This window comes from Amphiprion ocellaris, chromosome 1 (assembly GCF_022539595.1).
Source record: "Amphiprion ocellaris isolate individual 3 ecotype Okinawa chromosome 1, ASM2253959v1, whole genome shotgun sequence".
Lineage (NCBI taxonomy): Eukaryota > Metazoa > Chordata > Actinopteri > Pomacentridae > Amphiprion > Amphiprion ocellaris.
The window spans coordinates 3,005,274-3,019,682 of NC_072766.1; the positions used below are offsets into that span (position 1 = coordinate 3,005,274).

The 14,409-nt window shown below is 36.2% G+C and overlaps 1 protein-coding gene across 1 annotated transcript; it reads left to right on the forward strand.

Moving 5' to 3' along the window:
• The first annotated feature begins 1,562 nt into the window (after positions 1–1,562).
• slc39a1 (solute carrier family 39 member 1) lies at positions 1,563–9,287 on the forward strand. The gene is made up of 4 exons (XM_023265287.3): positions 1,563–1,839; positions 3,591–3,721; positions 5,371–5,673; positions 7,674–9,287. Exons 1-4 carry the CDS (start codon positions 1,725–1,727, stop codon positions 8,025–8,027), a joined length of 903 nt encoding a protein of 300 aa, XP_023121055.1. The 5' UTR covers positions 1,563–1,724; the 3' UTR covers positions 8,028–9,287.
• The last annotated feature ends 5,122 nt before the right edge of the window (positions 9,288–14,409 follow it).

Genomic DNA, 14,409 nt, shown 5'->3' on the forward strand with positions numbered 1-14,409 from the left:
AAACTCTTACACCCTCACAACAATAAACAATCCAATATGGTGTAGTCGTCGCAAAAAGATTTTATCCCTCTGGGAAAATGAAGATGTCCCCTCATTTAAGACTTGTTTATTGGTTAAGTTTATCGGTGTTAAGTATGGAAAAGATCAGATACACTGGAGTTCTAAAGTCAGCAGTCATTGATATAATGTGGCAACCCTTTTTTTGTCTGATTTATCTAAAACCATCTGATTGTTGTGGTACAATTCTGTGTGTGTGTGTGTGTGTGTGTGTGTGTGTGTGCGTGTGTGCGTGCGTGCGTGCGTGTGTGTGTATGCATCTGTGTGTTTGTGTACACATATATACATATATGCTTTGCACTTTTAAACTTTAAACTTTATTTTTATTTTTTCTGTTAAGCCACTTTATCCTCATCGCTCACCCTTGTATATACTGTAAATATTATTACTATTGTTCTATTATTATTTTATTCTTATCACTCCGTCCACTGTTACATAAGCTGCTGTAACAATGTAAATTTCCCCTGGAGTGGGGAGAAATAAAGAACTTTATCTTTATCTTATCTTATCTTTTTAATTTAATTATTGATTTTATTTTTATTTTATTTTATTATTCTTTTGGGCTGGGTGGAGGGATGGGTGTATGTGTTCACTGTTACCTGTTTGTTTTCCCTTGATTACTTTCTTTGTAGCCAGAAAATTCATAAATAAAATATGGAAAAGTAAAAGTTTCAATAAAATTGTGAAAGACCAAACCTGATAATTGCACAAGTTATATCTGAGTAAACTTAAATGGGTAAATAATAATAATAATAATAATAATAATAATAATAATAATAATAATAATAATAATAATAATAATTATTATTATTATTATTATTATTATTATTATTATTATTATTATTATTATTATTATTATTATTATTATTATTATTATTACTACTACTACTACTACTACTACTAATAATAATAATCTCATTATTATTGTTGTTATTAGTATCACTACTACTACTACTACTACTAATGATAATAATAATAATAATCTCATTATTATTATTGTTATTCGTATTATTATTACTATTACTAGTAGTACTAGACAGCTTTATTTTTATAGCACATTTCATACACGAGGGCAACTCAATGTGTTTTACATTAAAAATTGAAAGCATTGGAAACATTCAGACAAGCATAAAAGAGCACAATAAAAGCGAAAAATACAATAAAACATAGAAAAGAAAAGAAAAATTAGAAATATATTTTTAAAAAATACAATTTTTATTTAAAATAGTTAAAATAAGCTATAATAGGAAAGCACTACTACTACTACTACTACTACTACTACTACTACTACTAATAATAATAATAATAATGATATTAATTATAACAATAATCTCATTATTGTTAGTGATAGTAGCACTAGTAGTGTATGTACAAATACTACTGTAGAAATGCGGTATAATACTGCAAAACAAATGGAAAAATTTTAGTGTAAAGGTACATTTTGTAATTAGAGAGGTTCTAATTCGCTTTTTGGACAAACCAGTTTTGACTCCTCCCGGCCACCGTAGCCGCTCTCCAAACAACAACATCCCTGCTGCTGTTTGTCTCAAGTCAAACTCTTATCGCTGTCGGAGGATCAGCGGGTTTCGTTATGCTCCACAGCTGAGCTCATGTCGGGGCCGTTAGGAAGCGAAAGTCGCCGTTAAACCGACATTTTCCTCTCCAGGATGGAATATCTGCTCCAGGTGAAAGTAGGCGCTCTGATCGGGCTGCTGCTCCTCACTCTTCTGTTCGGATTCATCCCTGCTCGAGTCAAATGGTTCCGAGACACAGACGGGACAGGTAGGTGATAAAACAACATCAAACTAACACCAGCAGCTGTTAAAGTCAGAATCTGTATTCATCGCGATGATCTGATTGACTGTTTAGAGGAAAAAGAAGCGACATCAAAGTCTAATCGCAGCTAAACAATGTGGAACAAATTCAACATTTTCTACAGATTCGATTAATTGTCGTTTTATTACTTCAATGCCCAATTAAAGATCAAAAGTCACTGATTAATTTGCAGCTTTCTGATGTTTTCTCAGGACGTGCTACCGTTCGCATACGAAGAGTTCAACCTTAAATTGACAGAATTTTAAATGGAGTCTGGTGTATCGCCCGTGATTAGGGTGAATTTAGGGTCTTAGATAGTCCATTAATCACGTTTCAGCTACAGATAGTGTTCTGAAGGCAATGAATGAACTGCTGCTGATCTTATCAACTGTGACTTAGAAGTAATTAACAGTGTGATATCCTGCTGAGATTATAGAGGATAGTTAATCAGAGTGGGATTAAAGCATTCATCACAATAATACAATGAACAAGATTCCAGATGGAACTGTTTAATCTTTGTATAACTTGTGATGCTCTTAGTGTTGTTTATGTTAAGGGGTACTATGTGAGCCCTGACTGCAGTCACCTGATAGGGATTAAGCCTGAAGCCTCCTCGTGGTCACATTTCATTTCATCTGTAGCACACAGAACACGGCTGTTAGGATGGTGAACTTTGGCTTTCTTCTGTGGAAGTGAAAGCAGCATTTCTTTCCATATCATCTGGCACACCCCAACGAGTCAGTTTGACTCTGTGTGTCTTGATATTTAAGATCTGTCACATGATGTTCCAACGGTTGTTGTAACTTTGGAAGGAATGAAAGTGATTTCATTTGGAACTCCATGTATGAGATGTATCTTTAGTCCTCCAGGTTTGGGTTAATAAAGTATTAATGCTTTGTAATCACCTGATAATAAGAAAGCAAGTTTAAAATGTCTCATTAAATCATAATTCAGGAACAATACAGGAGAAATGGATAATATAATAACAATAATAATAACTTTATTTGTATAGCACTTTTAAGAAGAACATTCACAAAGTGCTTTGACAGGTAGAACAAAGACAAAATATACAGAATGGATATCTGATTAAATGCTGGTTAAATGGACGACATCACATAAGGAGGTTAAAGAGAAGCTGAAGAGAAAAAAGATATAGATTAAGATCAGGAGGTTAGAGGGACTACAAGCAGTGAACATTTTAAAAAGGATAAAAAGGCAGAGAGTGATAAAAGAGAAATAAAAGAGAACTTTACTTGAAGGCGAGTCTATAAAAGTGGGTTTTTAGAAGTGATTTAAAAGAAGTTAGTGATTCGGTGAGTCTTATTTCCTCAGGCAGGTCGTTCCAAAGCCGAGGTCCTGACAGAGAAGGTTCAGTCCCCCTTAGATTTAAGCCTCGACTTCAGAACGATCAGGAGGGAACAGTCTGAGGATCTAAGGCTCCTGTAGGGACGTACAGGGTTAACATGTCTAAAATATAGCTGGAGAGCTTTAAAAGAGTTCAGTAAAATCTTAAAATCAATTCTAAAACGGACAGGGAGCCATGAAGAGAAAACAGAATAGAAGTGATGTGATGTGATGTGATGTGATGTCGTCTGTTACAACCAGTAAGATGAAGTCAGCAACACAAAACTAAACCAAAACATGGAAATGATGTTTTGTTTACTTTAATCCGCCATGATTTCACCACTATGGTTAATGTTTTATTTCTCCCTCTCAAGACACTCACCGCACAGTTCTGAGTCTGATCAGCTGTTTCGCCGGTGGAGTTTTCCTGGCAGCGTGTTTGCTCGACATCATTCCAGATTATCTGTCCGACATCAACACGGAGCTGGATGCTCGGAAAGTGGAGGTACATCAAGAAAAAATCCTTACAGATATTATCAAAAAATGAATTCAAGTGTATTTTGTTTCTGTTAATATATTCTGTGACGTCTTCAAATTACTCGCTTTGTCCAACCAGCAGTTCAAATTCAAAAATACTGATGTAAAAAGAGCTAATCCTCACATTTGAGAAGCTGGAATCAGATAAATTGGATGTATTTACTTGAGAATTTACTTACTAATAAGGATTTATCAAAATGTTTGGGGTTAATTGGTTAATTAAATAAATTCTAGACACATTTGTCCACATATGTCGTAACTACTATAGTCTGTCTAGGTGTACTGAAAGTATTTATACTGAATGATATTTGCCATTATGTCTTCTTAAAGACTTGCTGAGAAAATAAAAAAAACATATAAATAAAAAACGGAAGCACATGTGATCAACAGCGTCAACACGTTCAACTTGTGCATGAGGAATATTTTGTACATTTAAAACCTTTTTTTAAAACATATATTATCAGTATTTTTCTACTTCCAAAAGACTTTTGCAGTATTTATAAAATGAGTGTTTCTTCTATCAGTATTTCTACTCATCTAAACATCTGGGCTCTACTACTGATTTGCACAATCTGATTATTTTCCACATCCAGGGGATTTTTTTTCTGTGTAATATCTGAATATCCACACATGGAAGAGTATATTTTTGGTTTATTTTTCTTGTCTACTGATGTTCCCTACGTTTGTTGGACTAATAAAGGTTTATCTTATTTTATATTGGGGGCAGAACTTTACAGTCAGGTCCATAAATACTTGGACATTGACACAATTTTCAGAAGTGCAGAACAGGTGGAGGGCACATCTGAAATGTGTTGTGATTCCTCCACCGTTCACCTGATTTGGATGTAAATACCCTCAGATTAAAGCTGAAAGTCTGCACTTAAAGCACATCTGGATAGTTTCATTTCAGTCCATTGTGGTGGTGTATGTTAGCCAAATTACTGAAAGTTGTGTCGGTGTCAAAATACGTACCCAGACCTGGAAAAACTTGTCCATACACTCGTCTTCACCTGTCTTTATTCCTGTAAAGCTCCTCTGTCGCCTCCAACTTGTCCAGCAGCTCGGCTTCTTACCGGTTTTAACAGATGGCATCACATCATTCCTATCCTGGCTTCCCTCCTCTGGCTCCCTGTTGGTTTTAGAATTGATTTTAAGATTTTACTGATCACTTTTAAAGCTCCTTTTTGCTACATTTGTGATCTGTTGACCCTGTATGATCCGGCTGGCAGCTTTAGATCCTCAGGTGGATCCTTCTGGTCGTTCCAAAGTCGAGGCTTAAATCTAAAGGTGACCGAGCGTGTCTCCATCAGGACCTCCACCTTGGAACGACCTGCCTGAGGAGATTTAGCTCATTATTCATTTGATTTGTTATCATCTGCTCTGACTTGTCTCCTACATCTTGTTTGATTGTCTGTGTCGCATGTTTTAACTGTCAAAGCACTTTGTGAACGCTGTTCTTAAGGATGTTATAGAAAAAAGTGACTGACTGTATAATAACTCATATATTGGATGGCTAAAAGGTTTTGCTGTTGTCTGTTTAAAATCCTAATACACTACTTCTTGACTTTACCAGAGTGAACCTGCAACTTGTTAAATCTCTATTTTGGTCTTCAACAGACCAGCTTTCCCCTTCCAGAGTTCATCATAGCAGCTGGCTTCTTCACTGTCCTCATATTGGAGAGGATTGTCCTGAACTGCCGAGAGCTGAGAGGGTCTCATGCAGAGAGAGCTCCTCTGATACCAGACAACAGAAACAGCCACGGCGTGACCACAAGTCCCGATCTAGAGAGCAGCGGCCACCACGTCCACGTCGACTTCCAGGCTCACTCCCCTTTCCGTTCCTTCATGCTTTTCCTCTCTCTGTCGCTGCATTCGGTCTTTGAGGGCCTCGCTATCGGCCTGCAGAGCACAGACTCAAAGGTAAGGAGAGGAAAAGCGCTTCAGCTCTTATTAAATTGCTGCTTTTATATTTTAACCCTCCTGTTGTCTTCATTTACAGGCACCAAAAAATATTGTTTCCTTGTCTGAAAAAATACAAAAATTCAGCAAAAAAAATTCTTAAAATTTCTGAAAATTTGCAAAAACTTTAGAAAACTCCAAAAATTCCTTAAAAGTTTCCCTTAAAAGTTTTTTTTTTTTTTTTTTTTTAAATCCCCCAAATTTGGCAAGAAAATTCTTGTAAATATTTTCAAAAAAGTGAGAAAGATCTTCCAAAAGAAAATTCTAAAAATAGCTAGGGATTCCATATCTATCAATAAAACTTCTTATGTTTTCTTTAAGAACATGCACAAAAAAATCAACCAAGATCCAGCGAATTTCGTTGGATTTTGGTTGATTTTTTTGTGCATGTTCTTAAAGAAACATTTTTTTTTTAAACATTTTTTTTCCACCAAAAAATGCTAAAAAAAAATCCCCAAAATGTTGAAAATGTGGACATCAGAAGTTTCACTGTGAAAATCAATTTTTTTCCACATTTTCAAACTTTAAAACGGGTCGATTTGACCCGCAGGACGACACGAGGGTTAAAGAAGCCCCTCAGCGTCTCTGTACGTTATTGTCATGTTGTAGTCATGCAGTTTGTAAACAGTTGTTTAAAGAAAGTTGGAATTCTCTTCACAGCTCGGTCATTTGTGCATGAGAAAGTTTCAGTTCGTAGCTTCACAAAGCTTTGACAGGAACAGAATCAGAGCGTCACGAGCGTCAGATCTGTTTGTTCTGATCACAAGACAGTCTAAGAATATGTCAGTATGACCTCAGGGCTTTTGCTCTTCATGTGCTTGTGACTTTTGTGTGGCAGTTTACTATCTAGTCAAATATGCTTTTAACAGTTGAGTAATAGATTGATAATTAAATAATACATAGATTTATACTGTATTTAATTAAGGAAGAAGTACATCAAGTTGTTACTGCATGATTGAAAATGATAATACAATATGATGTCACATGTAAGACCAAAGAAAACTAGTCTGACTTGAACATAGAGTAAAAAAACAGATTTCACTAAATAACTGATCAACTCGCAACTTCAAACAAAGCAATTTGTAAATATAAAGGCTGCAGTTTAGGATCTGTGTTCTGCAGCTTGTCTGACGCTGGGTTCAAACTGTCTCGTCAGTGGTTTTATAAATTCATACCATCCTCTTTAGTCCTGCTTTTGATGCTATCTCATGTTGCTCCACCAGGCAGGCAGGCAGGCAGGCAGGCAGGCAGATAGACAGAGAGATAGAAATCAATCAGTCTTGCATCTTTAATCTGTTACACAGCCAACACTGACTTTAAAAGAATTATACAGTAAATCAAATTGCATTGTCTGCCAGAAAAATCACAATTAGAATCATTCATCCCTGATCAAATGCGGAACAAACCGTTGCTGTGACTCTGCTTTATGAAAGGAGAATCAGCTTGTAATTTAAATCTAGCTGAACATCTAGTTCTGCTGACCTGCAGCGGGTCAATTTCTTTCTACAGTGATGTAGAACAGAAGTGTGTTTAGGATGTGGTTGGTTCACATCACTACTGAAACTGGTTACAGGTGCAAAAGAGCCGCCTGCAGACTGAAAGTGAAACAAACCTGGAGCTTCTGACCACAACAGATCAGCAAAACACTGACTCTCAGTTTGGTGTTCATGAAAGTAGCATCATCGGCCAACATCTGCCAGAACTGATGAACTGAAATATGAGCTTTAATAAGTGATTGTTTCCATAATAAATAATTAATGGAATTTGTAAAGACATGGTCATAATGAACATAAAAAACATTAGTTTTTTTTTTACTTTTAATAAAAATGTATACCAGATATATCCCATGGAATTCAAAAGTCCCCCAATCATATATTGACCCTATTGTTTGTATCTCTGTTGACCATTTAGTAGAAGCTGCTATAAGTAGAAATAACCCTTTATGTCTTCATGTCTTCCAGGTGTTGGAGATCTGCATCGCCATTCTTGTCCACAAGAGCATCATCGTGTTCAGCCTGTCGGTGAAGCTGGTCCAGAGCGCCGTTCGTCCGCTGTGGGTCGCCGCCTACATCGGAGTGTTCGCCGTGATGTCACCTTTAGGCATCGCCATCGGCATCAGCGTGATGGAGGCTGAGCTGGCAGCTGGAGCTCTGATCCAGGCCGTCCTGGAGGGGCTCGCCGCCGGGACGTTTGTTTACATCACCTTCCTGGAGATCCTCCCACACGAGCTCAACTCTCCCGGCAGGCAGCTGCTGAAGGCGCTCTTCATCCTGCTGGGCTTCAGCATCATGGCGGCGTTGACATTTCTGGGCTGAGACTCAGATCCATGGCTGTGATGTGGCTACTACTGTCGGTTTCTGGGTCACGTTCTAAGGAGAAGGTTCACTGAGTTTTCATTGTCATAGGGAGCATGACAACAGGTTTTATTGCTTTCAAGGTACTTTTAGAACTTTTGTAATTTTATGATGAAGGTGTCCAGACAGTTTATGTATATATCATTTCTTATTAAGGTGATTTTATGTAAAGAGGAACCACTGACTACCAAGTTGAACGACTGAGAGGAAAACAGGAGTAAATCCTTTTATTTATCACTGACCTTATTTTGAAAGATGCAAACCAAACCAACGTTCACACCGTTAACTGCTGGAAACAAACGGCAGTGGTGTAAATGTTGTAATCATTTCTATCACGGACTGCATATCTGTACCTCCAGATCTTTAATGTTTACATATTATTTGTTACCAAGTCAAAGGGGAAGTGTGACAGCTTCTGTTTTCCAAAAAGCACTGACTGTGCCTTCTTTTTCTTTTTTATTTCGCATTGTTTTATCTTCACCATGGGCTGTATCTGTAAAGGGTTATTAATGGTGCGTCCATTGGCACATTTGATAAATACTGATTTTAGTGAGCTTTGAGATAAAGTTCCTGATGCCAGGCTGCTTTTACTGCTCAGCATGAATTGGATAATGCACCATTTCTTACATTTGTCTAGTAAACAAGTAAATGATGCCCTGTTTTGATCGTGGACCAATGTGTAAGTACAATATAAATATATAATTCTTCATATATCCTAATAACATTTTACTGGACACAAGACAGCAAATCAGCTTTCCATCAGTTCTTTAGGAAAACAACACATTTTCATAAGTATAGTCTGTTGTATTCCACTGAGTCGATGTCTACATCCATAGCAGTAAATTGGTACAATTCCTGTTTTAGTCTGTCATGTGATGGTCAGATCCTTCCCTTATTGTTGGCAAACAGGAAGTAGGAATGTGTGGTTTGCTAAAAGAGAAACAGTCAGCAAATAAGTTGTTCGTGTACGCTCACATGTGGCACATTTCCATGTTTTCGTCAGCTGCTTTTCATTGAAGATCATCTTTGGTTTCCTTCAACAAATATAGGCCACGTCTGTCACTACAGTGTAAATATTCCGAGCAGCGACCTGCTGTTTAAACATCGGCTGGCTGTTTGAACTGCATGTGTGACATTGTGCCTTATGGTGATTTCATGACAGAGGTGACTGTATGTTGTATAAACTGAATCAGAGTAAATATATTAAAACACTAAAACTAAGTGCAGTGTGCTTGTTATTTCTGAGAGCTGTGTGTAATCACTGGGGATAAAATCCTAAATTGAACTGCAGTATTTGCTCATACTGAGTGTTTTCTGAGGTGAATGTGGGTTTGATGCCACTTGTTAATCTGGCAGCAGATCACTGGAGCCACTAGATGGGACTGTTGATCCCCGACTCGCAGCGGCCCCGGATTGGAAGACTGGAATACAGTCATGAAGAAATCCACTTGTCAAGGCCATGTACATCAGGGCAGTCTTAAGTTACCCATGATTCCTACAACTTTTAATTTTCTACGATTTAGGTGATAAATGAAGTTGTCTTAACCCTCCTGTCGTCCTTGACCCATTTTAAAGTTTGAAAATGTGGGAAAAAAAGTATTTTCACAGTGAAACTTCTGATGTCCACATTTTCAACATTTTTGGGAAATTTTTTAACATTTTTGGTGCAAAAAAAAAAATGCTAAAAAAAATTTTTTTTCTTTAAGAACATTCGGGAAAAAAACAAAATCCAGCGAATTTCGCAGGATTTTAGTTGATTTTTTTCTGAATGTTCTCAAAGAAAATATTAGAACTTTTACTGATATATATGGAATCCATTTAGACATTTTTAGGATTTTTTTGGAAGATTTTTTTTTCATTCACATTAAAAAAAAAAAAATTATTTCTTACCAAAATTGGGGATTTTTTATTTATTTATTTTTTTTTTTAAATAAAACTTTTAAGGGAAACTTTTAAGGAATTTTTGGCATTTTCTTCCTGAAGATTTTGCAAATTTTTATAAATTTGGGGAATTTTTGGCTGAGTTTTTGGATTTTTTTCAGACAAGGGAACAACTTTTTTGGTGCCTGTAAATGAAGACAACAGGAGGGTTAATCAAATGTTCTTAGTGGAATGACCACTTAACTTCTTGTGCATGATGATGATTGACTTCAGCTGCTGATTTCTCTGAGCCAGTTTGATACAATCACTAGACTCAACACTAAACAAACACTAAAGATGACTAAGAAATAGTTGAATCAGGCCACAATTAAGATTTTAGACCAGCCTTCCCAAAGTCACATCAAGAAGATGAAGATGAAGAAACAAGTCTGTGTCAGAAAGTCTACAAATTTAGCAGTCAAACATACAACCACAAGCTTTTAGACAGCTACCAAAAGCACCTAACTGAGATAAAAATGGCCAAAGTGCATTTAACCAAGCATTAACATTACTGTATGTATATTTTTGACCCATCAAATTTTGTCATGTTTCCAGAAGACCCATAATAAATCTATGAAACATTCAAAACACATGATCGTGTTTTTTTTCTGACAAAGATGCAGGTGTTTCAGTGATTCGATCATAGAAATTTTAGAGTTCTAGGAGTCTTCGGTAACTTAAGACTGTCTTTTTATACATGGTCTTAACACGTGGATGTAAACTTTTGTTCCCAGCTGTAAGCTTTAGGAATAAAGCCTAAATGATGCATGCTTATCAGTAGGGCCAATTTCAGAAGTTGGTGCAACTTTTAAAAGAACCGACACATTTAACTCGAAAAATCCTATTAAACATCCAGCACCTTTAATATTGGTTTTAATATGATATTGACACATATTTTTCTATTCTTCTTATTTGTCCGTTACTTCAGACAAACAGAAAACAACGCTTGTCCCTCATTGTGTTCTCAAAGTTTCTAAATTTCAAAAATTGTGTGGATGAGAATGAAATAAAGTTAAACAGCAGCAGAAAGAAGGATGACATGTTTCAGGTGTGAGCCTTAAATACTGAACCAGTGATTAACACCAGCTGAAACACGTCATCCAATCAGAAACCAAACGCTAGTGGAGAAGTCTGAGTAAGAAAATATGCATCATCATCGCCATCAGCATCAAAAATAAGCAGCTCAATAGTTTACCCAGAAACATGTTCTTTGTTTTAAAGTCTTCATTAATGCCAGCACTGATGGCTTCTTTGCAGCTTTTGGAACATCCTCTGGTCCTTTCACTAAATTCATCTTTTTAACAAAAGGTGTCCAACATTCACAGTGGAAAAATCACAGGTGTAAATAACAAAAATAACCAATGCTGGCTCCCTGTCATACACAGCGCCTTTGTTCATTCTCCCCGACATACTATAAGTCAAAGTATCCATTATGATCAAATACTGTCCTTGATTGGTGACTGAAAACTCAAAACTATCATTATATTCCCTTTAAGTGCTTCGGATTTGTTCATCTTTTTCATTTCCAGCCTCTAACCTCTTAAACTACAGTAATAAAAACCTCTTTTCCTTTTGGAGAACATTCAAATCACAGGTTATATATTAACCCTCCTGTTGTCCTCATTTACGGGCACCAAAGAATATTGTTTCCTTGTCTGAAAAAAATCCAAAAATTCTGCAAAAAAAATCCCAAATTTTCTGAAAATTTGCAAAACCTTCAGGAAGAAAATTCCAATAATTCCTTAAATGCTTCCCTTAAAAGTTTCATTTAAAAAGAAAAAAAAATTAAAAAATTTGGCAAGAAAATTCTTGTAAATATTTTCAAAAAATGAGTAAAACTCTTCCAAAAAAAAAAAATCCTAAAAATATCTAAAGTGATTCCACATATATCAGTAAAACTTCTAATATTTTCTTGAAGAACATTCACAAAAAAATCAACCAAAATCCAGTGAAATTTGCTGGATTCAGGTTGATTTTTTTTGTGAATGTTCTTAAGAAACATTTTTAACATTTTTTCTCCATCAAAAAATCTTCAAAGATTTCCCAAAAATATTGAAAATGTAGACATCAGAAGTTTCACAGTGAAAATAAATATATTTTTTTCCACATTTTCAAACTTCAAAACGGGTCAATTTTGCCCCGCAGGACGACACGAGGGTTAAAAAAAAACGCATACATTCAAGCAGCAGAACCGTCTAATTCATGCTTTGGGGTTCATTCAGGCCTGTTTGTTGGCTTCCAGGGCGACATAACCAGCAGGAATTTCCTCACATCAAGGAACTTAACTGTGTTCCCGAGACAAAACCACACGGAGGCCCAGTTAACCCGTTTGTCTGGGTGAGGTTATTCACAAACATGCACTAATGAGAGGTGCACATAGAGGAACAATAGTACATTAGGTCTGCCAGCTCTGGATGACAGAGGCCTCAGTGTTGGAGGAGGGAGAGCCAGCAGAGCATCAGCTTTAGTGCAGGATGGACGCGTCCTCTGTTTACTCAGTGCTCATTAATCTCTTCTCAGCGCTTATTCTCCCGCTTCACTCTCAGACATGATGCAAATTAATGTCCTCAGTGGAAATAAATCTGCTTTTTCCTGCCACAATGACATTTTTTACTCTTTAGATGAACAAGTCCATTGTTTAAAATGCTTTAGTTACATAGAAAACTTATTTGACTGATGCACAGTCCTATTCAGTTATTTTTTGCATTTTGTGGAAATCCAAGCATCAGATGAAGATAGATCCACATGAAAGTAGATAAATCTGTTTCCAGCTTTAAGATGGTGATAAACTGAACATTTGTGACTCTGTTCATCCTTGGACAGGACCAAGCAAGCTGGTTCCCTGTTTTCTAGTCTTTATCTCGAGTTAAATCAACTGTCTCTTGGCTTCACTAAGAGATCCTCATTAATTTCTCAGCAAAATAGTGAATATTTCTACTTCACAAAGCGTCAAACTATTCTTTTGAAATGCTGTTATTCATCCGTTCCCTGACAGATTATAAAAGGAACAACATATCCTGTTGTCTGACTCAATGTTTTTAAAAAAACAGATGATTGTAAATATTCATAAGAATGTTGACGCTAAAAAAATATTTTACAATACAGACAAGATTATGAAATGTGCAAATTTAACCCTCAGATGTCCTTAAAGCCAAAAATGCAGTCAAAAAAAACTACCCAAACAATATTACTTGTTAATATTATTTTCTACTTTCACTGTTTAACCATCAGTCGTGATCGTAACTATCAAATATTCATTAACCTTCAGGGTTTAAACCCTTTAAAATGCCAATTTATACATAATCTCACTTTTTCATGAGAAAAACTAAAAGGATTTATTTTCCATACAATCAGTGCTGAGTGGAAAACTTGTGCATGAGGGTTAAAATAAAAAAAACTTCAAAAGTACAAACCTAACAGTTTTAGAAAGAAAAAGCCAAAGTTAAATTGTCACGACTTGTTTGGGGTCAAATGAAGGACGATGTGCAGATACCTGGCAAGTCTGGGAAAGTTCAGTAGTTTAAGTTTGAGGTTTTTTTTTTGTTGTTGTTTTTTTAAGAAAGTGATACTCAGGATGACACTGACAAAAAACTACAACACAGGACATGACAGTCTAGAAGAGCTGAAATACTTACTGTTTGCTGATTAGTAAGTAGAAAACCGGTGAGTGTCAGAGTCGGACTCATGATTGAGGAATGAGAAGCAGGTGAGCGGATGAAGGTGGAGAGACACATGACCGTAACATTAAAAAAAGTCTGAGGACATCTAGTGGGCAGAAGGAGAAACATGAACAAGTCTAAGACAAGAAACTGAACGTAAAAAAAGGAAACAGCACAATACAGATGGCTTTAAATATGAACATTTTTAGCCACAAAGACAACTGTTTAGATGGGAAATGTTGGTTGATCTGATCAAACATCTAATCAGCTCATGGATCAGCAACAATTTAGTACAGCCATGATCCCCAGAGGATGAACCCTGATGACTTCGATGACTTTAGTACCACCTAAGGACTGATACTTGTGTTTTACAGCCACTCAAGCATCTCCATGACACACACATACACTAGCAGTCAAAAGTTTGGACTCACCTTCTCATTTAATGGTTTTTCTTTGTTTTTATGACTATTTACGTTGTAGATTTTTGTAATTTGATGCCTTTTGGAGATTTTTCCATCTTTCCTTGGCTTCTTTATGCACATTAACACAAATTTTTACCTGGGGTGCCCAAACTTTCGATCCCCACTGCATGTTGTCTTTTACAGTTCTAATTAAGGTTAATTAAGCTCCATTAGATCTGTTAACTATGGTAATATCCTTTCCATTTCTAGGATTAAATTTTAATGAACTTGAATGACCTTTATTTTATATGATACTGGTACATGGAAGAAATGACTCTTTCCTGTATTTTATGTTTTTGTCTC

Bases quoted from the DNA above. Each gene is read 5' to 3' on its own strand.
- slc39a1 (XM_023265287.3), top strand. From the start codon at position 1,725: ATGGAATATCTGCTCCAGGTGAAAGTAGGCGCTCTGATCGGGCTGCTG. The intron at 3,722-5,370 runs GTACATCAAGAA...GGTCTTCAACAG, and splicing joins TGGATGCTCGGAAAGTGGAG to ACCAGCTTTCCCCTTCCAGA. The intron at 5,674-7,673 runs GTAAGGAGAGGA...CATGTCTTCCAG, and splicing joins TGCAGAGCACAGACTCAAAG to GTGTTGGAGATCTGCATCGC.